This window comes from Mytilus galloprovincialis, chromosome 9 (genome assembly GCF_965363235.1).
Source record: "Mytilus galloprovincialis chromosome 9, xbMytGall1.hap1.1, whole genome shotgun sequence".
Lineage (NCBI taxonomy): Eukaryota > Metazoa > Mollusca > Bivalvia > Mytilida > Mytilidae > Mytilus > Mytilus galloprovincialis.
In genome coordinates this window covers 6114395-6141170 of record NC_134846.1, presented here as the reverse complement: position 1 = coordinate 6141170, position 26776 = coordinate 6114395, and the positions used below count along the sequence as shown (strand labels likewise).

General features: G+C 32.0%; 2 protein-coding genes and 1 long non-coding RNA gene across 3 annotated transcripts in view; all 3 read right to left on the bottom strand.

Annotated features, from left to right (window-relative positions):
* Positions 1–1032: 1032 nt before the first annotated feature.
* On the bottom strand, positions 1033–8764 carry LOC143044319 (uncharacterized). Its single transcript, XM_076216267.1, has 7 exons — positions 8689–8764; positions 8340–8363; positions 4725–4778; positions 3992–4077; positions 3442–3513; positions 2362–2497; positions 1033–1180 (listed from the first exon to the last, which is right to left on the bottom strand). The coding sequence occupies exons 2-7, from the start codon at positions 8356–8358 to the stop codon at positions 1164–1166; spliced, it is 384 nt and encodes a 127-aa protein (XP_076072382.1). The 5' UTR covers positions 8359–8363; positions 8689–8764; the 3' UTR covers positions 1033–1163.
* Positions 8765–11657: 2893 nt separating this feature from the next.
* Positions 11658–26776, bottom strand: part of LOC143044317 (uncharacterized) — a 59279-nt gene continuing 44160 nt past the window's right edge. Inside the window, exons 8-10 of the mRNA XM_076216264.1 lie at positions 15674–15742; positions 14929–15070; positions 11658–11758 (exon numbers count right to left, since the gene is read on the bottom strand). Coding sequence (XP_076072379.1) covers positions 11721–11758; positions 14929–15070; positions 15674–15742 — 249 coding nt within the window. The 3' untranslated portion in view covers positions 11658–11720. The remainder of the gene's footprint in view (positions 11759–14928; positions 15071–15673; positions 15743–26776) is intronic.
* LOC143044318 (uncharacterized) lies at positions 24685–25503 on the bottom strand. The gene is made up of 2 exons (XR_012968634.1): positions 25421–25503; positions 24685–24914 (listed from the first exon to the last, which is right to left on the bottom strand). It is a non-coding gene; the product is annotated as an uncharacterized LOC143044318 (long non-coding RNA).

Below are 26776 nucleotides of genomic sequence, written 5' to 3'. Positions count from 1 at the left end.
CTTTGAAAGACACAATTGCTAATCTTATTATGATTAATGCCATAGTATCCGTTTTAACAACACTAAAACCCAGCAAAATCAACAAAAAACATTTTTAAAAATGTTAGTTGAATATAAGGTCGAAAGTCATGAAAATATCGGCATAAAATATATGTTTAGCGGAAAAAATATCTTCAAATATATTTACTAAAATATAATTGTCAAAATAATATCACGATATTGTTAAAATAAAAGCGTACATGTATAAAAAAAATTTGATAACCTTTTCAAAAATATTTTTATCGAAATGTTGAAAAATGTTGATACAAACAAGAATAAAAAAGTAGTTTTGCATATGCCAGTTCATAATCCAAAGAAACCGAAATTAGAAAGAAATACAAATTATAGCACATTCAAAATAAAACACACAACTCATCAGGATTTAGCTGCTGACCAAATATGAAGTCACTTTGTACAGAAATTAGGGGTAGAAGTCATGAACATTTTGAGTTCATTCAACATACTGAAATATCAGAAAACAAAAACGCCTTTTTACGTGGCTCGGTACGTATACATATCACCAATGTGTTCTGTGGTCTTTTTTGTATTCTTTCTTTCACTTTTGCTTACGTGCTTTGTCTATATCCCGTTTTGAGTTTAATTTTGACATATTTTTACATAAATAAGGCCGTTAGTTTTCTCGTTTGGATTGTTTTACATTGTCTTATCGGGGCCTATTATAGCTGACTATGCGGTATGGGCTTTGCTCATTGATGAAGGCCGTACGGTGACCTATAGTTGTTAATGTCTGTGTCATTTTGGTCTTTTGTGGATAAACAATCGCATTAGATATCCACCCATAAACGGTATAAGTTCTTGTTTAACATGACGATATGATGTAACAGCTCGAAAAAAAGGTACAGACACCTGTCTATTTTTGTTACTGTGTGTTTTTGTCCTCTTTTTGTTTTTTTTCTTTTGCAATCTTTTTGCCTTCATATTTTGCCTAAGAATTGCACGTTACATTTTTAATTTGAATACAGGAAAAAAAGAAAACTTGAGTTATATATAATTAACACGACCGCCACTCAACAGCACAACAAGCAAGCGATACATATATTAAATTTAAATCTGTAATTCTTAAAACTTGAATAGTTGTTCATTGCAAAATTATTGGTATTTGATCAGTTTTCCGTTGAACCTATAAAATAAAAAATAAAAATAGTAATGAAACTAGTGTGGCATTTATACCTTTAACTGTTCAGTACCATATTAAATTTCAAGCAATGCAACTGTAACAAATTATGATGAATAAGTATTTTTTTTTTTTAGCTATTATATCTGTATCTTTTGAGTAAGTTTATTTTACAGTTACATCACAAGTCCATTACTAGTCCTAGAGTAATGGACTTATCGTTATATGTAATGTGTATTTATATTGACGGTTTTATGTTCTAATCTTGCAATGTACTCTAACAAAGTTTACATACTTGTTTTTTCTGTCTTACATGTACCATGAGCAGCATTATCTTGAATGTTTGGATTACATCCAATTTTGATGTGTTTCGTTTGTTCAATTTCTAGTTTTCTGGGTTTGATGACCCAACGATTAACTTGTTTGTCAAAATATGTTCAACCAATTCAGCAGTAAATCGAATGGTAAATGTTTATGTCAAATGTTGCTTGACATAATTTTGAATTGTAATTGTTTTCGGATAGAGGGGAAACTTTGACATTGTTACAGGCCACCTACGATTTCTCAATTAGTTATTGCAACGGTTTGTTTACCTTCTGGAAGCGTGATAATCTATCTGCATGAAACATCCGATTTAACATCAACAATCTGACAGGAAGTATTAGTAGAGCCAGCACCGCTGATAACATTTACTTTTTTTGTGTGTGCATCAGATGCGCATTTCGACAATACATGTCTCTTCGGTAATGCTTGAAGCCATACTATTTGAAAATCTAAGAGTTTATTAAAAAGGTGGAGTGCTTTTGATCCAAAAAGTACAAACAGTAAAGCTAAAGCCAGAAAAGGAATCATAGCTTTGCACAGGAGCGGATCTATGTTTTTAGTTTAAAGGTAAGGGGCGCCAATATAACTTTTAGCCGATCGGAGCGATTCGAAAATGCTGTGAGGTAAAATTATCGAAATATACTTTTTTAAGCCGAGGACAAACCATGTTTTGCAAATTTTAAGGGGAGCGTACGCCCGCCACTCCAACGCCTGAATCCGCTCCTGTTGCACGATAGAGATACATGTATTTTCGAAATTAATTCCAAATTTAGTTACAGAGTTAAAGAGTTAAAAAGTTAAAACATAACCTCTTTGGTAAACAAATTTCTTTTAGATAACAAATAATTCTTCTTGATACATACTTAATCCACAAAGATCTGCATTGCAGGGTATACCTCCTCCATTGTTTTGGGAACAGCATGACGAACAACTTATAGAAGCATCACGTCGGTCCAAGGAGTTCCTTTTCCCCATTATCTTTTCTATAAGGGTACATATCTGTGAACAAACTCTTTAATTAATATTTTCATTAGTAAGGCACGCATCTGTCAATAAATTCATCGATTAGTACCTTCTATATAAACGTGCATATCTGTCTATACATTATTTGATGAAGGAACATTCCAGGATTTGGTTGCTAGTGTTTTTCTTTTTTTCTTGCCTGTACAAAGAAAAATGCTAGCAACATGTCTAGGCAAGAAAACAAGAAAAACGCTAGCAACCGAATCCTGGAATGTTCCTACATCATATGTTCCAGTCTTCATAAGTTTAAAGAACATTTAAAATAATTCGCTATACATGTATTAATATCTGTTGTTGGTTTTGTTCTAGTGTTTGTAAGTGGCATACAGACCAAAGACCAGTCAACGGCTCATACCGACTCCCCAGTTCTCATCAGACACCTGTATACAGACCAAAGACCAGTCAACGGCTAATATCCTCTCCCCAGTTCACATCAGACACATGCGTACAAATGTAGTCGGTTATTCCTCTTTTAATCACAATAATTATTGATAATTATAAAATAAATTATTAGTTATTGGAAAGGCGAGAAGAATGGTTATATCCCAATCAAACATAAAAGAGATGTTTACAATATAGAATAATTCATGTATTTCCAATCAACCGACGTATTAAAAGCAACCATATACTGCTGTCTTCAAATCGAACTCGATAAAGGTATAAAACGAAAAAGAGTTTAAACATAAAAAAAATATTCAATTCTTGACTGACGAAATTAAACGATATTTCGTTACTATACACATCCGATTAGAACGATTTCAAGCTTTATTGAGCCTTTTATGAAGAACTATACACATCTGACTACAAGGACACCAAGCTTTATGACGCCTTTTCTGAAGAACTATGTTTTCCACTTCCGAGTAAAATTCGACAAATATTTCACTCGACCAAACAAAACTATATACTATAATAATACCCACCCGATTTGAACGACATCCTGCATTATAGCGTCTAGTCAGGAGACTTGTTATTACTACTTCTGTATAACATTGCTGCAGGAGGAAATAATTTATATTTTTATTAAGTTAACCTTAAATATTTTCTATAGCTGTTTATCCACTGTGTCATTTGATCTCTTGTGGAGATTTGTCTCATTGGCAATCATACCACATCTTCTTTTTTTATACTAATGTAGCAAATGTAGATTAATATGTGGTATTGAGATCTGTTAATATGGCAACTATGCAAACACAGATAATGAATAAAATATCTTGTTCTGTAAAATAGAAGATGTGGTATGATTGCCAATTAACAACTCTAGGTCGCCTTCAACAATGGTTTATGTTAGGTTTTTTTTTTTTGTTATCTAAAATGAATTTTGCTTAACAACCCTGCAACACAGACGAAAAGTCATCTTTTATTTCGTATTTAAATGTTTGAAAAAAATGAATTAATGTCTTATAAATGGAAAAGTAGACGTACAAGTGCATGCGGTAGAATTCTATCCGACTCAGCTCAATTAATATTTACCTCGTATGGTGGTGTACACACAGCCTCGCGTTCAGATCGACACTCCGAAATGGATTCTGCATTGGTACATTTTATGCAGTTTAGAGCTGAAAGAACAAATGAATTATAAACGTTCATTCTACATTCTACATCCTTTTTTTAAATTTTGTACTACAATCAATAGGATATAGTGTTAAACACTCTGAATATATCTTTTTTTTCAATCATTGTTTACAAGTACCCTTGTCTATCGTTAGGAAAAATATTTAGACCCATGGTTGTCTTTTAGGTAACCCATTTTGCATTTATACATGTGTATGCTTGTTTGATGATTTATAAACCTTTATCCCCTAAAATTCTCATTTAATAGTGTAATAGTAGTGGACGACAATTTCATTTCCTGTGGAGGACTGGAAAGGGCATTTACGGCATGCATACATGTATAAGCAAGAACTTAAGAAAAGAAAACAAAACATTAAGAAAAACATTACCTATCAATATGAAAATACGTATTTTGCATAACAAAATACAGGAACTACGTGTTTAAATTACTGACAGTAAATTAGTAAGTTAGCTTAGTATTAAACACACCGAGAAATGAAAACCTTGCACGTAACCCTTCCCAAGAAGACTCGCATGAAAATAGAATATAAAGTCGTCTCCTTATCAGTTCTATTATAAAAATCTGCTGGAACCGAAACAAGCGTTAACTACTGTTTTAATAAATTCATCAGAATAAGAATATAACACTTACCATGAGAAAAAGAATAAAAGCTCACAAACAGTAATATAAATACCAAGGTAGTACCTGCAATCGGATGAAAATGTGTTATGCTGTATTCATTAACGTTTTTCTACACATATTTCAATAAGTTGATAGCTTAACAATGCGATGATACTGTTAGGTGTGAGCCCAGGCTCCGTGTTAAAGACCGTACATTGACCTTTAATGATTTACTTTTACACGTTGTGTCTTGGATGAAGTGTTGTCTTATTGGCACTCATACCACATCTTCTAGATATAATATCTATATACGAAAAAAAAATATAAATTTCAATACGTCATCATCGTTTTTTCTTGATTCAACCTCAATTAGAAACGACCAAAGCCGAAAATTGGAAAGTCAAGGATGTATTAGAACAGACAAAGCTATGTTAACAAACACGATCTTGATACAAATCAACAATGTAACAAGTATTTTTAGTTTTGCTTGAATAAAAATTGATAGAAAAACCGCCTCTGTGTTAGCGTGCTCGCTCCGAATTACAGAAGTCTTATGTTCTACCCGAGTCATTAAAAAGTCATGAATTCTGTATTTTAGAGAAAGAGCATAGTCTGTTTGGTTTGCAATCAGAAAATTGGTCAGGGTTTGGTGACGCATAAAAAAGAAGATGTGGTATAATTGCCAATGAGACAACTCTCCACAAGAGACCAAAAGACACAGAAATGTTCAAGTATAGGTCACAGTACGGCCTACAACATTGAACAAAGCCCATACCGCATAGTCAGCTATAAAATGCCCCGACATGACAAATGTAAAACAGTTCAAACGAGAAAATTAACAGCTTAATTAATTTATGTACAAAAATGAACGAAGAACAAATATATAACACATCAACAAACGAAAACCACTGAATTACAGGCTTCTGACTTGGGACAGGTACATACAGAATGTGGCGGGGTTAAAAATGTTAGCGGGATCACAACCCACCCCTAACCAAGGACAATGGTGTAACATTATAACATAAGAACGAACTATAAAAATATGTTGAACAAGGCTAAACTCATCAGATGGATACAAATAGAAATACTACACAGAGTGGACGTGGTCGGGTACTTGTTTATCCCAACAACAAAAAGACAATAACTACAGATCTGAGAGTACTCGCAGCAAGTTTTCATAAGTAAAGTGAACTTTTGAATTATAACTTTTATAATCCGGCTTAGTTTGTTGGTCTAGTAGAAGGTACACATGCATGTACTATTCGCGATTGGACATTGAACATAAATCCATTCATCAATCGGTAAGAACAATATTAATTTAACATTCTGGTTATATCTATAAGCTATGCACTGAAACGATTGGATAGTTCCAAGTTATTTGTAGTCATGATTTATTTTACCTGCCATATTTTCCGAACTGTCCCTAGTTTTTGATCCAATAAATTGTAAACTTGCATGAATAAGATTAAATTGTATATTTATAATATTATCTTTCTAGTCGTGTTGATTTGTTAACATTTCCTTATATGATACAGACAATGTAATACTATATTGACATGTATACATGAAATCTTCGACACAAATTTTGACAACAAAATCATGTTTCAAAAATGATTTGAAATCAATGGGGAAACATGTGTATATATATGCGACAATTTTTGTTATTGTTCTATAACAGCAACAAGTCCATATCTTTTTAGTTTTTCGATGCAGAAGTAAAAGTTGTGTACGTATGTTAAATCTCACTCAACAGTAACTAAACGCTTGTCAAAAGAAATGCATTTGACTGTTCTTGGTCCGTTTGACATGGAACGTTAACTCCCATACCTCGTGTTAATTAAAATAGAAAGAAGTGTAAACAACAATACTCTTAATTGAAATACAAATGTGTGAAACTTGAAAGACTTGCATCATTTATGCTAAAATCTTCAAATTCATTATTAGCTGACGATGTAAATATTGATAACCCTTCTATAACATTATTCTCAACAAATTCACATGCAACTGATTTCAAAGATTTTTTTGATACTGCATTGAAATGTAAAACGTAGATATAAGTATCTTGTCTTAGGGAGGGATAAATCCTACTTTGTAAAGGATCACTCTGATTCAAACAAAAAATTCTCTGAAACTGACATTATCAAGATGCTTGATTTCTTCATTGACAACATATTTGTTACGTTCGGATGACGTGTTTTTCAACAAACTGTTGGCATTCCGATGGGAACCAATTGCGCCCCTCTTCTTGCCGACTTGTTTCTTTATTATTATGAGGCTAACTTCATACAGGAACTTCTTAGGAAGAAAGATAAGAAGTTAGCAATATCCTTTAACTCTACTTTCCGCTATATTGATGACGTTCTTTCACTGAACATTTCAAAATTTGGAACGCATCTATCCCATCGAACCAGAGATAAAGGATACAACAGATACAGTTAAGTCGGCCTCATATCTTGACTTACATCTAGATATTGACAATGAGGGTTGGTTGAAAACAAAACTATACGACAAAAGGGATGATTTCAGCTTTCCAATTGTGAACTTTCTACTTCTAAGTAGCAACATTCAAGCAGCACCTGCATACGGGGTACAAATGTATATATCTCCAAATTGATACGATATTCCCATGCCTGCATTTCCTATCATGATTTTCTTGATAGAGGGTTGCTGCTCACAAGGAAACTATTAAACAAAGAGTTCAAATTGGTGAAGTTGAAATCATCCCTTCGTAAATTGTACGGACGCCATCACGAGCTGGTTGACCGGTATGGAATAACCGTTTCACAAAAGATATCGGATATGTTCCTTACGTCGTAACTACAATCCCCTTCCTTTTCATGAATGTGACCTACCGAATTAGACTATTTACCGGATTTTTTATAACATAAGCAACACGACGGGTGCCACATGTGGAGCAGGATTTTGCTTACCCTTCCGGTGCACCTGAGATCACCCCTAGTTTTTAAAAAGAGTTCGTTTTGCTTATTCTTTAGTTTTCTATGTTATGTGTACTATTGTTTGTCTTTTTGTGTTTTTCATTTTTAGCCTTGGCGTTGTCAGTTTATTTTCGATTTATGAGTTTGACTGTCCCTTTGGTATCTTTCGTCCCTCTTTGAGAATGGAAATAGGGAATATGTCAAAAAGACAACAGCCGGACAAAAAAGCAGATAACTGGTGTATGTATGTCTATATCTAAATAAAGGCAATAGTAGTATACCGCTGTTCGAAATTCATTAATCGATTGAAAACAAATCCGGGTTACAAACTAAAAAACCAAATAACACCATATGTTTCGATTATATAATTAAGTTGCAGTATCTTTTTTTCTGTTATGAACACAAAAGTGGACTTTGATACATATGACGACCATAAAATGTAAACGTACTAGTATAAAATAAAAACAACTATATGCGCAAGAGACGCGATTCTGGAATAGTTTTATGGATGGTTTAGATTTTTTCCTAGTATCAGATTATTTGAAAAGATGTGTTATTTTTGTTAAATGTTTTCCTTGAACTTGTCACATTTGGATGGGTGTTTTTGTTTGCCATCCGACACTACAGGATTTTTTGACAAGGGATATACTTCATATCAGTTCTTTTATAAATAAAAAATACTTTTGTCTTTACATCTCTAATTTCTTACCGCCGTTTACTGTCTGCATTTTCTCTAAAACGTAAACAAACACATGAATTATACATTTATACACTTTCGTAATGACTGACGACATTTTGAATATTTTAACAATAAAACAATACCAATAACAACTTAAAAATGAAGGAAAAAAACAACTCGTTATTAATTTAATACGTACGACGCGCTTTGAAATAACAAAAATAGGAGATGTTTCATCTCACGATTAAAATTAATCATAAGTTTTACTGAAAGTATTTTAGTATTTTTAGTGATTTTACTCGTACATTTTTTTAATAGTTGCTGTATGCTACGTTTAAGTCGAGTTGTTTTGTGTCTATGAGAGCAAGACTGTCCTTACCTGCTATTGTTGTACGAAGTGTAATTTTACATGTAGGATTTAAGATAAGATCACTTGACAATTTGATGGAATTCAGAAAAGTTTATTCAGTTCACTCATAGATAATAACAAAGGCGTAGAAGGCACCGAATGAACCTGCATTACATGTCGAATAACACACTGTAACATGTGAAATTAGTAAAAGAAAATCCGAAATCAACATGACTGGTGCATGTGCACTTTCAAAATAAATTTTTAAAGGTTCAAGAAAGAATACCAAGATGGTCTTAGTAAACAACAGTTTGTATACAAAATACATAATGAGTCCATAATGACCATTCATACTTTATTATTCCGTTAAGTTTACAGATTTTGCATACATTAAAGACTTCATAACAAGAAATAAAATGATAACACACATGTATTGTTCTAAAGGAAGCTTCGTTTGAGAGTACAAATCTTTGGAACACTATTACAACATGTACGATTTACTAAAAACACACGCAAATCGGTAAAAAAGCTTCTGTCATTTAAATTTATTTTCGGATGCATACTATCTGAATACAAAAACAAGTCACCTAATGACATTTGGACTTTTTAGAAAATTTTGAGTATATAAGCATACAAAAATGTATGTATATATGATAGGAATATTTCTAGAAAAGCACTTAAATGCTATCGGATGTTCAGTAAAATTATATTCTTATGTCATTCTTTCCAACAACAAAAAAATATACAAACAAAAAGACAAACATACCAACAGGTTAACTTTGCAGAGCTTATTGTAAACATGTAGCGCCAAATTACACTGGGTTTTAATGGATATAAAACGTTTATATTAAAAATAAGATGTTGTATTCCACAACTTCTGATTTTGAGCCATGAAATTAATCAAATACAGGCCGGGATTATTGTCCATATCTCTTTCAAAAGAGGTCAAAGTTGTAAAATTGATGTCAATCTCTACTCTAGTCTAAGAGATAATGACTACTTAAGGACATCATTGACATGCTTTTACGATAATACTTTACGATCCTTTTCAGGTCTGAAATTGTAAATAACACAATAAATGTAGATTGAATGAAAATAATCTTTCATAATCAACGTTTTCTTCGGAAAGTTACGACGAACTCACATATCATTGTGATCAAGGTGTGTTGCACATCCTGTCTATGCAATAATACGAGTTTGACCTTTCCAACTGCGTAATGTCTTAAATCCAGTCCATAAGGATATAAGGCATCATGATGTATTGTATTTTTACCTTATAACTTCATTAACACTTATATATACACAGTACAAGATGTAAGTTTGTACAAGTTATAAGTTTTTTTGACACAAACCTTTTTGCACCAGGTGATAAAAGTTTATCTAAATAAATGTCTTACATTCAGATTTATATACTTAAACCAAACATTTAGTGGTATTCTCTATGTCCTGAAACTGGAAATGAGATTACCAGAAAAATCCAATGCTATGTTTCTCCTTATACCAAAATCATACCCATAAAACGTCTTTTTGTTTTCTTATAATGTTTTTATTTTAATGCTTAGTATTAGACTGTATCATGTAGTTTTGGAAATATGACAGAAAATTGCGAAACAAAAGACTGTGTCCTTGTACTATCCATTTGTATTAAGCGGTTCATAAAACACTGATAACTTGTATAAAAAATCTGTACAAATTCTATTTTGTACAATTTGTACAGAATTTTTGTTACAACATTACAACTTGTACACATCATATATGAAGACCGCTGTATTATTCGTGCTCTATACTTTTAAAAAACCATTTTCTGTTTATTCTTTCAAGTTGAAACAAGTTAAAAGCACATGGTTCTTACGACAGAACCAAACAGTCAGACGGGTTCTTCTGAACAAAAAAAATTGCTGATGATCTTTTTTTTTTTTTTTATTATGTCTTTCTTAAACCATGTACGATTTCCTTCTATTCATAGATTTTTTATTGATATTAATGATAGGTGTGTTTCTGATTTTAAACGTGGAAGCCTAAATTTGTACACTTCTGCTACAGTTTAATTTTTTTTAAACTTACAACACATCTCTTAAGTATCAATACTTTGTATTCTTATAACGCTTCTTCAATAGTAAACCTTGTCATAATACAACAAACATCCTTCTCCGTATTTGATATTCATAACCTGTACATGGATTTTTTTTTAGACATTAGGCTTATGAGGACACTCGTTTGATAAAATAGTTTTAACAAACATCCCAAGAATCTAAGGCTTTAAAACTAGGGTACTCAATAAAAACAGACAGAATCAAAAATATTGGTTTGTATTTTGCCAATTTTATAGTTCCATCGATATCTTTTATTTCCTTTTTTAAACGGTGTTTGTAACATTTGAAATACACAAATATATGTCATATTATGGTGTTTTTTGTTCCATGCTTGATTTAAGATCGTCCTGCTTACCCTCGCTTATTTACTCTTAAAACTTTAAATTCTGATTCTTTGCTCACCTATAGTTGTTAATTGTTGTGTATTTGGTCTCTTGTGGAGTTTTTTTTTTTTCGTACAACATATTCATAGTTTATTTTCTAACAAATAAACTAACTTGTACATTGACATGTGCACATCAAAATCATCAAGTGTATTTTTGTAACCTATCACACTGCGGTGTTACCAACAACACAATAAGGCGTAGCTATCAACAAGATAGTAACACAATGTTTCCATCGTTCTTCATCGTAACAGTACAGCGTCAACCTATCACACTGCGGTGTTACCAACAACACAATAAGGCGTAGCTATCAACAAGATAGCAACACAATGTTACCATCGTACTTCCTAGTAACAGTACAGCGTCAACATATCACACTGCAGTGTTACCAACAACACAATAAGGCGTAGCTATCAACAAGATAGCAACACAATGTTACCATCGTACTTCATCGTAACAGTACAGCGTCAACCCATCACACTTCAGCGTAACCATAATTACATGTATAGTAAACCAAATAAAATTAACTCTTGGGTATGATTTATTTCAAGCTAAAGTTACAACTCTTGTTTTCAGCCCACGATATCTATGGTCCACAGACGGAAGGAAAATTACATTTCTGCTCTGAAATGAGAAAGCATACGTAAATACACTGCAACGAAGCAAAAAATTACAAACAATGTGTAGCAAAACATTACATACAATGTGTAGCAAAATTCATATATGGTTATCTTTGCCTAAATCAGTTCAAATAACTTTTTTTAAATATCGTAATTTGTAAATGATAATTTTGTTGCACTTCAGTGTTTCTGTCGATCCTTTGTTTTCCTCTTATAGTTGATGTGTTGTCCTCGGTTTTAGCTTGTAACCCGGAATTGTTTTCTCTCAATCGAGTTATGACTTTAAAATACCGGTATACTACTGTTGCTGTTATTTTATAAGTAAGTATATGTTATGAAGTATTTCAGAATAAGCTACTGAACTGACAATAATATTAAACAAATAAATTAAGTCAATTCGAGTTGTCATAATAATTCATGTATCATTTATGTTTAATTCTGAAAAAAAGAAGTATAAAACATGAGCATATTTTTATTAATAATGGAAATAACATATACTTCAATAGCTGAAGTAGATTTTTTTTTATTAACTATTTATGATATATAGGTGTTATACCACCATTGATTTCCCCCTTTATTAGTCTTTGTTAAAGGAGTAGGTCAAATAAGATCCTTTTTTTGACACCAAAATAAAGCAGTTTTACAAAATTGTAAAAAGGTAAATTTTTAGTTATTTATTGGAAAGTTGAATGCTTCTACTACATAAATATGGGCTGTTTTTGACAATACAATGCACATATATCGGGTACTAGCATCAATAAGTGATGCTAAATTACTAAAATCTACAAAATTGTAGCATTTAATTTAAATTTTAGACGGTTTCCGTCTTTAATGAAAGTGGCCGCATTTGTGTTCATTCTTAATATTGAAATGTAAGTTGTATTTGATGATAATACATAACATACATAAAGGTTGAGGATGAACACGGATGCGGCCACTTTCATTTTTGACAAAAACCATCTGAAAAGTGACATTGTTTGGCATATTTGATAGATTTTTCATATTTAAGCTTGAATCGGGGCATTTGTAATGACTAAATCAGTTAAAATCTTTCACATAAACTAATTGAATCAACTGAAATAGACCCTTAAGTGTTTGAAAAGTGTCCAAAATCTTTCGTCAGTTGAGTCTGAAATTTGAGGCCAAAATCGGCCCTTACCGGACCTACTCCTTTGCACTTTTTAAAAGATTGACGTGCAAAATCTTTGTTTCAAATAAAGAAATTCTTGACATGAGTTTTATCCTGGCCAGTACTATAGAAAAACATTCTCATAACATTTCATTGCATATAAAAAAAAATAACAATCACTGGAAGTTAACCAATCAAATGTTCACCTCTTTTTTTACCTGTGTACAAGCTTTAGTAACCATTCAACCTCAAGTTTTTGAATATTCTACATGTATAGACACCCCAAATAAATTGAAATGCTGCTTTGATATATGTTTATGACATAGAAATGTGCTTTTGCAATGGAATGCAGGATTAATTAACTACAACTGTCAAGTTCAAGGAAATTTTTTTTTCGACCTATTTTCATATGCAACCGGATGTGACGTATTACGATTTGGTGGTATTAATTATTTATAAGACTGGTCTATAATCGACGTCCGATCCTCCAACTGACGTCCAAATCTGACGCCATAATGAAATTTATTGCACCGCAGGGTAAATTAGCACGTTGTGATTGGTTTAACACCGTCACGTGGTGACCCCTTATAGATCCGGGGGTAAGTAAATTTCATAGGGGGGTCACGAACTCACATCTACTGTTAATGGGGACGTCATCTATGAATGTTGTTGTGTTTTATTGTTTATTTTTTCTACAAAACGCAACAGAAAAAGTCCAGCGTTCGCTCAATTCGTTATACGGTTAACTACTGGCCCCCTACGGACCATAGAGGATGAATAAAATCCAAAGGAGATACGGCCTCCTGCCTCATCCCCTATCGATTTTACTAACCCTCTATCAAATCGACAGCCAATAAAATGACCCTCAAATCGACCTTCAGTAATTGGCTTCTCTTTTTGACGTCTTTTTTTAAGAACTTGCAGTAATGACGTCACAATTTTATTTAAAGAAAAAAACTGTCATATTCCTGATATGATAAAGGCATTTTCCTTATATAAATGGTTGGTTGAAGCGAAAACTAAAAAAGTCGTTAAACAGAAATTGTAGGGTCCAAATAATAAAACTTTTCTTTGGCAATTGACATTACTTCTTTATTCTGTCTATTTAGACTGTATAATGCTCCAAGATGTTTTTCCCTTATCTTTATATTTGGCTGCTGTCTAATTTAAAATTAAACGGTTTGCTACTTACCCCCTACGGATCCATAGAGGTGTAGTAAAACAAATATTGGACCCTGATTTGAAAACGAGACTTTAAATTTGATGTCTCGGATCGATTGGCTAAAATGATGTGGAAATACCGGACGTCGATCTGAGTCCGTTATGATTTTGAAGCAATAATACAAAATATCTGACCCCACAATGGAAAAAAAAATTTGTGTATGATGCCTATAGTCCGAGCAGCGCAGATTCCCAGATATGGTGACCTGACTGACTGTTTCTGGTAAAAAAAAAAAGGAAAGAGAAGACCGTACTTTGACCTGTGATGGTTTACTTTTACGTATTGTGACTTGGATGGAGAGTTGTCTCATTGGCACTCATGCCACATCTTCTTATAGAGAGACAAATTTAACAAAAAAAACGACTTCTAGTCTATTCAATCATAGTAAGATGTTACTTGAAATATGTGTAGTAACAGTTGTTGCTAAATATCGCAAACTAAAATGTTCTTTAAGAAAACGAAATTGATATAATTTAATAGCTTGTTTATGGCTCCTATTGATTCTTAAATTAACTAATGTTAAATACCAAATTGTGTATGCTTTTCAACATGTTCAATTTTAAACTTGTTAGGCTTTGTTACTATTTTGATCACTGGTGAGTCTTTTGCCTCTGGCGTAACACATTATAAGCCTGATACCTTTGATACCTTTGATTTTGCTTGAGTTGAATTTATAAAATAAGAAACGTGACGTATCACTTACAAAATGTAACTATGATATTTATATTGAAAATAATATTTTTTTTTTACATTGATTTTTTTCTCAATATTCCTATTTTAAATAACATGTCAAAACAAGACAATTTAAAAATAAAAATAATACTTCTGATAAGATGTCTACAATCTTCTGCGTTACATTGGTAAGTATCACAACATGCTGCACAAATATTTGTATCTCCATTGGCTCGTCTTCCTTGACCTAGGCCGTGTGTATAACTATAATCCTTTAACAAGTGGTCGCACATCTGTAATATATGTATAAATAAAGACAACAGTAGTATACCGCTGTTCAAAATTCATAAATCGATATAGAAAAAACAAATCTGGGTTACAAACTAAAACTGAGGGAAACGTATCAAATATAAGAGAACTACGACACAACAGAGACAAAACACAGAAATGCTTTTATTATATAAAGTTTTCAATTATGTATTTTAAAATTTCTATCAAGTTGAGCCCTTTTTTCCAATTTTTAAAGTCATGTAACAGAACTACTTACTTTTGAATTTAATTTACAAAAATAATATATCACAAATGCATACTAAATGGAATGCACACACTAGCATCGTACGATTATTTTAATTCATTTAACAAGCAAGCACGTCATGATCTTTTTCTGATTGATTTTCATTTGAAAATATACATGTATTTATAAGTAGGTTTTTGGCTGTTATTTGCTGTTTGTTTGGGTTTTTATCTCTTTGACATATTTCCCATTTATTTTCTCAATTTTATTATATATTGGAACACAGATTGTTAATCGGAGATTTATTTACGAAAAATAAAAATGAATCGGACAAAACGTCTGCTTAGATATTTATTTGTTATTATCTTCGACATGAACTTACTAATTTTCGCTCACATCCAAGTTGATATCGTACTGCACCGCCACGAACGAACACTCTTTGCACACAAACCTATAAACAATTTAGAAGCGCAAATAAAATACATATAACATTAATAATAAACAAAGTTCATTATGAAAACATGAGAAGATACTTATAGTATGCATCCCACATCTATAACTTTAAAATATATTATAATGATGATAAAAATAATAGACTATGTACAACATGTACAAATTGTAATACTAGCTCTATTGAAGATGAATACCATAGTTACTTGAATGTGAAAAATAAAGTCAAATTCAAGAAAGGTATATAAAAAAAAGTATTATTGGAGACATCCTTCTACATATAAACTTATCCATTTGTTATCTGTCAGAAATATTAAACAATTGCATAACTTAGGTAAACATGTATTTTTTAAATCAGCAGAAAAACTTAATATTTAAAAAAAAAGTAAATAGTATATTTGTTCTCACTTAATTTAAGTATTATATCATTCTCTGCTCGTAGTTTGTATTATGTATTACGTTTTATATTTTCTTTCATGCACACCTCTTTATTTATATATATTATATATCTCTTGTAAAATTCTTATATTGGTGTAAAATTGTGTATATGTATCCTATCAGCTGTATTGCTTTCGGAATGAAGTATTGAAATTAGGAAAAAAATCCACAACCGAAAGATACATAATGAACCCCATTAATTCGCACAGAAATAAAGATTGAGTAATTGACAGGTCGAAATTCGACTTAAACAGTTTCATTCATAACTACGAACCATTAAACAAGATGTTATAGGGTTTGAAAATTTTAGACTTAACATATAAAACTTAATAATTTGATTTGTTTGTGAATCACTCACTGTATAATGTGTGGTATGTCGTACCGATAGAAAATATCACTATTTCAAGAGTAATGATAAATTAAAGGTCGAAAACTATTGATGATATATATGACAAGGTCGTAGGCGAAACCATTAGTAAAACTGAACCTAACCATACGATTCCAATAAAACTACTGTTATAAAGCATCAGATATTTGTCAAATCTATCATGCACTAGGGTAAACATGATAGCTTTACATTTATGGTTGTAATGATTTCTAATTCAAAAAGTTTAAGTAGCAGGTAAACACCAGCTGGTATCAGCCAGTTGAGGTTGATTAACTCAATTTTATAAAAAAAGTTGAACAAAAATACCGAACTCCAATGTAAATAAAGAAAGGAAAAGTCATTAAAAACAGACAAAATCAAACGTCATGCATGAACAACACAAATAAAAAATAATTTGCATATGTCTGACTTTGGTACAGGCATTTCCCGAAGAAAATGGTGTAATTGACGTGGTTTTATAGCCAGGTGAACCTAATCTGACAATTGGTAATAATGTCGGTCTATTGGCATAATTCGGTGAACATACAGACATAATATATACATGGAACAATTATTGTTAAAATATATACCACAACTAACTAATATACATAGGTAGCGTATGTTTTGAGGTCGATATTATTTAATTATTATCTAGCCCTAGGACTTGTCATCCATAGAAATAAGATTTTCCTCTCGTCAAATTTATTTTCCTAGGGGAAAAATACGTCATTTATACTTTTTATTTTTTTCCAATTTACTTGCATTTTATCAGAATATTGCGAAAAATAAGTTTTCAATGTTACCTACCTCGTTTGATGGACACTGTTGGCTTACGTGACATAACTTCGGGGAAGAAACGCTGTCACACGATAAACAAGTATCATCATCTATTACTGGATCTAGATACAAAGTAATTAAAACAATTGTAAATAGTACTAAGTAAAAATACAAGAAAGACTTAGACATGTGTTTGCCCCTCTCTATTTGTATAAGTTTCTTAGAAGTCAATATAAATGCTAATGAAAAAACAAACTGCACCCTACTTATTTCGAATTTTAAGCTCTAATGTTGTTTGAATGTCCCTCTGGTATCTGTCGTCCCTCTTCTTTTATCTAATAAATTCTTAGCATTAAGTGGTATTCCACATTTTCCTATACACCGCAAATAAATTCAAAACAAAAAAGATTGTTAAGTTCGTACAATTTTAAAAGCATTATAACAACTTATCGAATTAGACCTATCACAAAAATTGTAACGACTTGAGCAACACGACGACGGGCACCACATAATGAAAAGGGCATGTTGACTTCCGGGAGTCCTGCGATTATTCCCGGTTTTTTTATGGGGTTCATGTTGCTCAGACTTTAGTTTCCTCTGTTGTATTATGTAATATGTATTATGTTGTTTGTGTTTTGAAATTTGGCTTGGCGTTTTCAGTTTGCATGTCTATTTGGTAGCTTTTGCCTATTTGTCATACTTTTAGTCATAAACAGGGAAAACACAGAAATCAAATACCTACTCTGATTACACAAGAAGCCATTACATGGAATGCCATTTGTTGTATTAGTTGAGCAGCACTGAGCACATCCGATGGTGTCTTTCTTTGTCCTTTGAAATTCATGCTGTCTTTTTCGCCCAACAGAGCTTGCTATTAAAATTACAAACCTGTCAAAAAAAATAGAGTATTATCGATGAAGTTATACATTTGTAAGTCATTTTGGACAAATAACTGTATATCATTAATTTAATGAAATTGAATACAAAATGAAGGGATTACAAGAATGACAATTTGCGTGTTAGATAAGACATCTCTTTGATAATTGCCTTTGTGAATAGAAAAGGAGTAGGTCCGGTAAGGGCCGATTTTGGCCTCAAATTCAGGTTCATCGGAGGAAAGATTTTGGACACTTAAATTTTAGTTTAGTTGATTCAATTAGGTTATCTGAAAGATTTGAACTGATTTAGTCATTAAAGACGCTCAAATTTAAGCTAACATATGAACAATCTATGAAATTGGCCATAATATGTCGATTCCAGATGTTTTTTGTCATAAATGAAAGTGTTCATCCGTGTTCATTCTCAACCTTCATATATGTTATGTGTTATCATCAAATACAATAGTTATCAAAAGTACCAGGATTATAATTTTATACGCCAGACGCGCGTTTCGTCTACATCAGACTCAACTTACATTTAAGTATTAAGAATGAACACAAATGCGGCCATTTCCATTTCAGACTAAAAACCGTCTAAAAATTAACAAAAATGCTAAACTTTCGAAGATTTCAGTAATTTAGCATGACTTTATGATGCTAGTACCCGATACATGTGTATTATATTGTCAAAAACTGTCCATATTTATGTAACAGAAGTATTATACTTTTCAATAAATAGCTAATAGTTTACATTTTAACAATTTAGTAAAACTGCTATATTTTTTTGCAAAAAAGGGGTGCTACTTGGCCAATGATATTAGTTGAAACAAAACAATCAATAAATAAGAATGGACTGAAAATATGTAATGTTACAAAAACCGTTTGAATGTTACTCTGTGTAATCTATACTTTTAAACGAGAAGACCTCATTTTGTGTGTCGCTTCTCTTCCTTCCACAATAAATTAATCATCATGCCTCTGTGTCATAAAGGTAACATGCATAGTCGCATTTGTCATCCATTTTTATGATTATTCAGATTGAGTTTTTTGGGAGAAAAATGACAAAATGGGTGTCCGGATAGGTGTCCTGATATTGTTGCCGTCATCAGACTGACTTTTAGTCATAGATAGGACTTCCGGTTTTAAACACGCACAAGTACAACCAATCGTATGATGGATAAAAAAAAATGAAAAATACATAACTTAAGCCAATCAGATCGTTCTCCATATCATGGTTTTTAGATCGCAAGAACCACAACTATTATACCTCCTGAAAGAGGACAATTATAATTCGAGTTTATCTACTTGTAAACTACGATTATATTTCTATAATTTTTAGTGAAATGAATATTTAAGGGTTCATACCAGTTGAATATATATATATATATATATATATTTAAATAAGTAAAACATGTGGAAAAAAGAAAGTGTCCATAGCACACTGATGCCACATCGGCACTATCATTTTCTATATTCAGTGGACCGTGAAATGGGGTAAAATCTCTACTTTGGCATTAAAATTAGAAAGATTATACCATAGGGAACATATTTACTAAGCTTCGACTTGATTTGACTTCAACTTCACCTGAAGCCGGACAGACGGACGGACGCACAGACTAGAAAACATAATGCCCATAAATGGAGCATAAATACTTATTGTTGAAAGTGAAAGTAGTGATTTGACCAAAAAGAAAATAGAGTAGAGATTTGAGGGAGGCAGGAATTTTTCTGGACCTCGGGATCGGGTGTTTTAAAGCTCGGGATTTTGGGATTGATCCTTACGGGATCCGGGAATATTTTTTTCGAATTTAGGGATGTCGGAATATGAATTTCTTTATAAATTTGGCACCTCGGAATTTCAAGTTTTTATGCCAAGGATTTCGGGATCAGGACCCGTCCGACCCGTGACCTCTCGAATTAGCCTTTGGTATTTATATAAGATTCAAATTCTACCATTCGCATGTTAACAGGGCTCTCAAAAGAAAAAGCACTGATGGATTGTCCTAGAAGCATATTTTATTAAAATAATAATGGTCTATAAGCAGTTACATTCATTTCATGTTTGAGGCGGTGCAAATTTTTAATTTTATTTGAATTTTACCCAAAAAAATGCATTGAAGCAAAGGGGAAGAATAATTGTGGTCCGAGGCAAGAAACACGAAAATAATTGAATTTAACAGAAAGGAAACAGATCACGGCAAAAAAGTAAGAGGGTTTTGATACCTGTTATGAAATTCTCGAGACATAATATCTTTTACAAGAATTCATTCTACAACAGTTTACAACTGTGTATGCCCGCGATTTCACGGGTGTGATCTAGTTAATATATAAGCTGTAGATTCATTTATTTTTACGGGTACCTATTTTTGTGGATTGATGAAAACTGTTATTTTCGTTGACATTTAATTTCATGGTTTCGCCCAAGTCTGCATTCAACCTTATAGAGAGTTTGATATTTGTTGAACAATTGCAGTCGTTGCTGGTACCCACGAAATCAAAGAACATTTATATCCAACGAATAATAATGAATCCACAGTGGTTACGATTTCAATCATTTTAAAATTCATCGTTCATGTCATTTTACAGTCAAAACTGTCATTTATTTAATGTATATAAAAACTGTAGAAAAATAGCTTGACACCCGCTTCTTCATAAAGAATATAATCATGTGTTTCTTTATTCCAAGATGATTTTCCTTGTCAACTCTTTCATGTAAGGAGTACTTAGAAGCTCAGATTCTGTTATGCTTTGCACGATTACAAGCTTATTATTTTTTGTTTGAAGTTATTACTTTTGGTAATAATTCTTCTTTCAATCTTACAATGAGTTGGTTACATTTAAAATAACCTTTTACCCAAATATTGTGTAAAAAATATTTTTGGTACCTCAACATGCTCAACATTACATTACATTACAAGGTTACATTAAATCAGACAAAATGTGAGCATTATTACCTGTATTATCACGTGAACCTCTGAAGGAAAACAAAATGTTAATGTATTTTTGGTTAACAATATGACACAGCATTATAATTCATGGCTCTTCAACTTTGTACTCGTTTGGCTTTTTAACTGTTTTGATCTGAGCATCACTGATGAGTCTTATGTAGACGAACACGCGTCTAGCGTATTAAATTGTAATCCTGGTACCTTTGATTATAATTATTGTACCTTAGGATGGGTTGATGTAACGCAAATAAGAAGTTACATAAGTTTGACAGTCAGATAATGTTTTGTTCACCATTATTTCAAATGGATTTCGTTCAATCATGCATGTACGATATTTTTTTGTCATCTATAAAAAGATGCCATCATCACTTTTCTTGAATATTATGTATATCATAAGCATACAATTTTGTTTTATCTCTATACCTTAGGATGAATTATTTACCAATAGTTATGAGTAGGTGTATTTGTATGTTGTTTAACATTTAGATTTCAATAATAAGAAGTGCCAATATTTGATTCCTGAAATCATGTACATAGTAGAAAATAAAACAAATATATTGCAGCAGCTTTATTTTTTTGTAATAATTTATCTTTTTATTTTTTAAGAGTACGATTTAAGACTAATCCGATACTATTTTCTCTATTAATCAAATTTATTTTTGCATATTTTGTTTTAGTATTTTTATTTAAGAATACATTTTGTCGGGTTATGTAATGTATTTCGGTTGTTTCCTGTAATTAGTTGATACTTCAGTTTTATCATGTATATCTTTTGTATATAAAAAAGAAGATGTGGTATGATTGCCAATGAGACAACTGTCCTCAAAAGACCAAAATGACACAGACATTAACAACTATAGGTCATTGTACGGCCTTCAACAATGAGCAAAGCCCATACCGCATAGTCAGCTATAAAAGACCCCGATAAGACAATGTAAAATAATTCAAACGAGAAAACTAACGGCCTTATTCATAAAAAAAAAATGCACGAAACCAAATATGTAACACACAAACAAACGACAACCACTGAATTACAGGCTCCTGACTTGGGACAGGCACATACATAAATAATGTGGCGGGGTTAACATGTTAGCGGGATCCCAACCCTCCTCCTAACCTGGGACAATGGTATAACAGTACAACATAAGAACGAACTATAAAAATCAGTCGAAAAAAGCTTAACTCATCAGATGGACAAAAATACAAGTGGATAGTCATTTTATAAAATTTACTGTTTGCAAAAGTATAAATCATTCTAAATAAAAGGGATGTTCTGGTACTTAACAGAAAACCCTGGCCGTTTTTGGCACAACTTTTTTGAACTTTTGGTTCTCGATGGTGTTCAACTTTGTGCTTGTTTCGGCTTTCAAATTTTTGTATCTGGGCGTCACTAGTAAGTCTTGTGTGGACAAAATGCACTTCTGGCGAATTAAAATTTTAAACCTGTTGCCTATTGCTAGCTATTATATGTGTGTTTCTTTGTCAATTGTGATCTCCTATTTATTTATATTGTAGTCCTGTAATGTTGTGTTGGTCATTTTATTGTTATATTTTACATGGCCATAAAAGAGGGAGGTTTAGCATGCCACAAAACCAGGTTCAACCCACCATATTTTCCTTTAAAAATGTCCTGTACCAAGTCAGGGATATGGCCATTGTTATATTATAGTTCGTTTCTGTGTGTGTTACATTTTAACGTTGTGTTTTCGTTGTGTCGCTTGTTTTCTCTTATTTTTGAGTGTGAATTCACATTACTATAAGACGAGTCACTGTACTTATCTATCCCAAGTTCATGTATTTGGTTTTGATGTTGTATTTGTTATTCTCATAGGATTTTGTCTAATATTTAGTCCGTTTCTATGTGTGTTACATTTTAATGTTGTGTCGTTGTTTTCCTCTTATATTTAATGCGTTTCCCTCAGTTTTAGTTTGTTACCTCGATTTTGTTTTTTTGTCCCTGGATTTATGAGTTTTGAACAGCGGTATACTACTGTTGCCTTTATTAAAACGCACATTGATATAAGAAGATGTGGGATGAGTGTTAATGAGACAACTTTCAATCCCATTGTTAAAAGTAAACCAGTATAGGTCAAAGTACGATCTACAACACGGAGCCTTGGCTCACATCGAAGAGCAAGCTATAAAGGGTCGGAAAATAACTAGTGTAAAATCATTCAAACTGAAAAACCAACGATCTATTCTTTTTAAAAAAAGGAAAACGAGAAACACTTCTGGACCACATCAACAAACACAACTTCTGAACATCAGAATCCTATCGTATAATTTTTATTCAAATTTTCTGGACAGACAATTCTTGGTCATTTTCGTAGGATATTGGATCCATTACAAACATCCAACATCATCGTTTTGCAATCAAATACAAAAATAATTACCTGTTTCGATCTGCAACCTGCTGAAAACACAGTTGATGAATCATCAAGAATGACTTTGTCTAGAAAACATTTCTAAAATTTAAAAAAAAAACCGTTGTTTAACAATACCTCATTTATTCAGACTAACTGTTTTACAATGGCTACCGTGGATATCTTTAAATTTGAATATCACATTATGGGAAGTCGTCTACAATCCCATTGAGTATTCATTTAGTAAAAAGTTAAATCACAAAAATACTGAATTCAGCTGAATTAAAAAACGGAAAGTCCCTAATCAAATGGCAAAATCAAAAGCTCAAACTCATCAAACGAATGGAAAACAACTGTCATATTCCTCACTTGGTACATGCATTTTCTTATTAGAAAATAGTGGATTGAACCTTATTTAACAGTCGCATCAAATTCCATAATATTGACAACGATGCGTGAACAAAACCAAAAAACATAATAGGTAAAAAAGTCAAAAATAGGGGTACAGTAGTCAACAATCCATAGCTGTTTAAATTTTATTTGTATGATACTCACTGTTAGGCATAAATTTCAAATGCGCCATGTGCTCGTCGTAGTGAGAGATAATTATCTTATATTTGAATTGATTGTATCTTTAACTTACCCCGGGATCTAGACATGATACACGCAAGACATCTTATAATTACGAAACACAAATATCACACGATATAATTGGAGTTTTAAGTAAGATTTTGATTGATTTTTTGCGTTTTAACGCCACTTTTAAGCACCGCATTTGGGCTATTTCGTGGTGGCTAGTTTTTATTGGTGGAGGAAGCCAGATAGCCGTGTGAAAACTACCGACCTTCGATAGGAAAATTGACAATTCTTGTCAATTAAGATTGGAGTCGAACCCACATCCTCTGTGTTGACTGGCTAGTGATTACAGTGGTAACTACATAGACCATTCGGCCACTGAGGCCCCTTGTTATAATTAAGAAAACAATTGTTTACAATAATTCGACTCAATAGGTATGTTATTCTCTTTCATTGTTGGATGTCGATACAGCTTCACTATTTGTGATTTTCAGATTAATTTATTTTTACACGTACCTTTAACATTGAATTTGATATTGATAATTATTTTACGGTATTTTCATCAATATAAAAACATTGACAACTAACGTAATAAATTAAGATTTTCATTGATTTTTATTTATTTGACGGTTTATGGAACATAATACAGAAAGATTATTCAAATATCATTTAGGTCGTCTGTTGATTAATGTTTATTATCTGATTAAGTAGTTAATTCAACGATAAAGCTTGTTTTTTTCGGCTCTTGGCATTATCTTTCATCGTATCTCCTCTTTTGATTTTCCGTCTGGATCTCTGGTATTGTTTTAACAGTTTCAAATTTTTCCTTCAGAATAAAAAAAAAAGTATCACGCATGTGTAGTTGTAAATTACAGTGGTGCTTTTGTATTCAAGTTTATTTATTTAGGCGAAACACATATCTAGCGCAACATCCGTAAACATAAATACTTTTTACGACAAACAAAAAAGTAATGTATATCTAAAGAGCTATCACTGAAATTAAAATTTCTGATTTCTTTTTTTTAATCAACATAGCCACAGCTTGAATCTGGTATTTAAAAAATGTGACAGTTTTTTACATGATACTGATCATGATAGAATTATCCTTATTTGTCAATATTTGCTTTTTACAACTAGTCTGTGATAAGATACTGTTATGAAGACGTTATTAAATTTAAAAAAAAACAGTTAACAACTGGCTACTGTTTATCGCGTTATGGATATATACCAGCCTTAGAACAAAGTACTACTAGGAAATTATCTGAATAGACCAGAGGGGGAAATTCATGTTCGATGAGCATACGGATATAATGATATTAGTGAACACAGTACCTCATCTCCATCAGTGCATACTGCTTTTTGAGTAAGGCAATCAGTTACGTTTGATGCTTGATCACAGAATAGACATGTTAAACTTAAATGAAAAATATATTTCTTTTCTTTTTTAAATGTTGATCATAACTGTTTTTTGTAGAGCAGTCAATAAACGATTCCCTACATTACTCACCAATAATATAAAAAAAACCAGAAAGACCATTGCTTGTGTTTATTTTCTATCTGCACGAAAAACCTAAAATTTGACTTTCTGATGTTTACATTTCGTCAGCACTTCTATGTTTACACGAAATATCAATGATGTGTTCTATTAATTTACAGTTTACAAAACATTTGTCATAACACTAAGGAATTTAAGTCCTCAATATGGAACGCCGGAACTGTCTTATAGTGTAAATATTTAATGTGTTTTGTCGCTTTGCCTTTACGTCCTGTCATTTCTTCTTTATGTTATGTGCAGATGCCTTTATTTCCTGACACGGCATCTCTGTGTTATGTCAAATTAGTAATTTGTTTGGTTAAACAATTGTATGATATGTCATTGCTAAACTTTGTTGTGTAAAATATGCATTCCATTATGTTGTAACTACTATATACTTTGTGAATACTTCAAAACTTTATGATCAACCACCATTCTCTCATATTGTATCTATGTTGTGTCTATTCTTCTTTTACGTATGTCAGTAAAGTATTGCGTCCTGTCTCAAGTGTTATTGTTATGTCAAATGTTTTAAACGTTTTGTTTTGATACACCTTTGTTCTATGTAAATCTCATGATATTATAATCTTTTGGCGTTATGTTGTGTTTATACATATGTATCTCTAGTGAAAAACATAATACCTCATGGTATAATTCATATGCGTTTTGCCGTACAGTTGATACTCTCTGTGAGCATTCATTACGTCATGTGCAAATGCCTTTTACATTATGTGCAAACAAATTATACGTTTTGTGCAAACCTCGTTTACCTTATGTGCAAACATCGTTTACCTTATGTGCAAACACATATTGCGTTATGTGCAAATACCTATTAAGTTATGTATAAAAACTACATTATAATGTGCAAACACTATTACGTTATGTGCAAATACCGCTTACATTATGTGCAAACACCATGTAAGTTATGTGCAAATGCCTATTACATTATGTCTAAACATCTATTACGTTATGTGCAAACACCTATTACGTTATGTGCAAACATCTATTTCGTTCTGGTAAACGCTTGTTTGACACAGATTAAAACAAAACGCATCAATGATGTGGATTTTGAAAATAAAGAAAATTAAAAGTTTTACCTTTCTAACAAACCGTGGATTTTTATATATTGATTGGTGTAAAAATGCTATATACAT